The 2,500-nt window shown below is 41.4% G+C and overlaps 1 protein-coding gene across 1 annotated transcript in view; it reads right to left on the bottom strand.

Moving 5' to 3' along the window:
- The window catches only part of LOC138006633 (huntingtin-like), a 78,506-nt gene that overhangs the window by 55,859 nt on the left and 20,147 nt on the right, over positions 1 to 2,500 (bottom strand). The window contains exons 18-19 of the mRNA XM_068853083.1: positions 885 to 961; positions 1 to 5 (exon numbers count right to left, since the gene is read on the bottom strand). The exon at positions 1 to 5 is cut by the window's left edge and continues 120 nt beyond it. Coding sequence (XP_068709184.1) covers positions 1 to 5; positions 885 to 961 — 82 coding nt within the window. The remainder of the gene's footprint in view (positions 6 to 884; positions 962 to 2,500) is intronic.

Below are 2,500 nucleotides of genomic sequence, written 5' to 3'. Positions count from 1 at the left end.
GCTGCCTGAGAAATTAAAAACAGATTACCAGAAAACTACTATCAGTAAGCTTCACGAAATCTTACAAATTTGAAAGATGAGCTTCCATGGACACTGAAAAATGTTCAAGAATAAATAATGACAAATTGTTGCATGTTTTGTGCCATTAAAACGTGATCACATGTGCTATGTTTACCATTTCCTGCTAGCAGATACCTCTGCCATGGGTCGAAACTCACTTTGATCCAACCGCTGTCCGCAACCTTGGACGGCACTCTTCAAACCGCATGCCCCATGATATGTTTGCTGACTGTAACTTGAGCCCGCTTTGTCTCGCGCATTCCTTTGCAGTAATTCCGTCGTTGTTAAGTGAGCCCACAAAACATGAATTATCACGTGAGGATTCGGTCGCTAAGTAACCACCGCGCATGCTCAACACAGCGAGTTTCGACCCGTGGCAGAGGTCTCCTCCCACTCGTCAGCCCAGCGAACGCAAACGAAAAGAGACCTATGCTACAACAAGTTGCAAAAATAGTGGACACCTTCTTGGGGCGTCATTAATATTACCTGTTGTCTCCCACACTGCAGCCCCCCCCCCCCCTCCCCCCCTTATCAGCAAGACAAAAAAATGTTGGAAACTTAAACAAACAACATTGAGAGGGGAGGGGAAGTGGGAGAGGTTTAAATTCTAAACACGGCGGGTATTGGAAGCTAGAAAAGGTGTTTTTTTTAATGAAAGTGTCTCAACAATTTTGCAACTTATTGTAGCAGGGTGTGTTAACCACGGAGTAAAACGAGGAAACCATGCAGTGCTACAGCTAAAAAGGGACATTTTTGTTGATGCCGCAGTTGTCGGGCTTGAATTTCCCATTGACAGAAGACTTTAAACACTAGACAGCACTCACATATTTGACTCTGGGCGGCTGAGATGACCATGGAACGAACATCATTGTTCAGTGAAAAGAAGAGTCGTGGAACCAACCTGAAAAAAAGACGCATTGAAGGTAGAGGTTGAAAAAAAATAAAAAATAGGCACGCATTGCGAATCATATTGTTGTCAAGTGAGCTGCGTTTTGCTTTCCAGGGTATTCAAGTTGTCTTTGCGTAATATGTAGACCTAATAGTACACGATATTGTTTTGGTATCGTAAATCATTATAGTGCCATCGTATATGTCTTAAGTAAATCGCCCTGAGAAGACATGTGGCTACCAGTAAAATACTAAACCCAGAGAGATTGAAGAAAATAAAAGGGAACCGAGAAACATTGGCTTCTAGGCTGACATGTTGATAATTTTCAAGTTCCTTTAAAACTTCTTTTTCACCACAAGGTTACGCGTGCACTCTGAGCGTCTGACAGCTTTCTAAGACAAAATTTCACTGGAGTTAACACCTGTCCGGCGGGCTTAGTATCTGGATGGGAGGCCTCAAAATATACCACTTTGTGCCGGAAACATAGGACCGAAAATTTGCGACATGAAAACAACATAAATTTTGAACCGCGAATATAAAAAATAACCATCAGCGAAAAAAATTTTGGGAGATTTTTGCTACGTTCAATTTTCCTATTGTACTTTTGGCTGCACAAGTAAATCACAAATCGAAAGTGACATCGAATTCAGCGAGCGCCGTGATCATTTACTCGCGAAACAAAGGATACAACTGTGTCAAAATGATGGCAAGACACCGGATTTTTGCTTTTGTTAGTTTCGGGTTTTTTTTTTCTTTCAACTGTTATAAAGTTTGACAAGAAATGATCACAATCGCCTAACTCTTGAGGTTGACCATTGTTTCTGCAAAGTCAAAAATTTACTCTGCTAGACGAGGTTATTTATCACCAGGTAATTCCATCCTTTTGGAAAGGCCGGTGGTTTATTATTCATCAGCGTCACAAATTCTTGCCGATTTTGGGACTCGTTTTGTTGAAACTCAAGCATGCTTCCAACACACTTGCTTATTTTCATGATTTGCGCACGCGCTGCGGGCCTATTGGCACAACGGACACCCGATGACATTGTGTGCAGTGCACATACAGTGCCCTACCACAAAAAGGGGAATTAAACAACAATAATTTTATTCTTCTTGCACCAAGAGTACGACCATAACAAATATTTTTCTGTAGCATAAGGGTATCGTTGAAATGGCTAAGTGTCTGTGCATGTCGGTGTGGAAGTGAAACACAAAAGTGAATTTTTCAGCTAAGTTGATACATTACATGTAAATTGACCACTGTAAAGAAATTTGAAAGCTGAAGTTCGAACATTAGCCCTTTGTCAGAGCGAATAAAGCAGATATACTGGCATTACATTGAGAGTTGTGGAACAGTATCCAGTAATAATGAGTTGATGGTAACCCTAGTCCATACCAAGAGTGAATTAGATAAGAGTGTCGATCTTTCACTTTGCGGCCTTGCCCCAGCACGGTCACAAATGGATTTATTTTTAGATACACTTTGCGCGCGAAACAAACAAAGGGCTTCCAATTTTAACCAATCAGAAGAAGCCATGTGGTGCGTGACTGCTT

The sequence above is a fragment of the Montipora foliosa genome, chromosome 6, assembly GCF_036669935.1.
Source record: "Montipora foliosa isolate CH-2021 chromosome 6, ASM3666993v2, whole genome shotgun sequence".
Classification (NCBI taxonomy): domain Eukaryota; kingdom Metazoa; phylum Cnidaria; class Anthozoa; order Scleractinia; family Acroporidae; genus Montipora; species Montipora foliosa.
The sequence above is the reverse complement of the archived record's forward strand: the minus strand, read 5'-3'. Positions and strand labels throughout refer to the sequence as shown.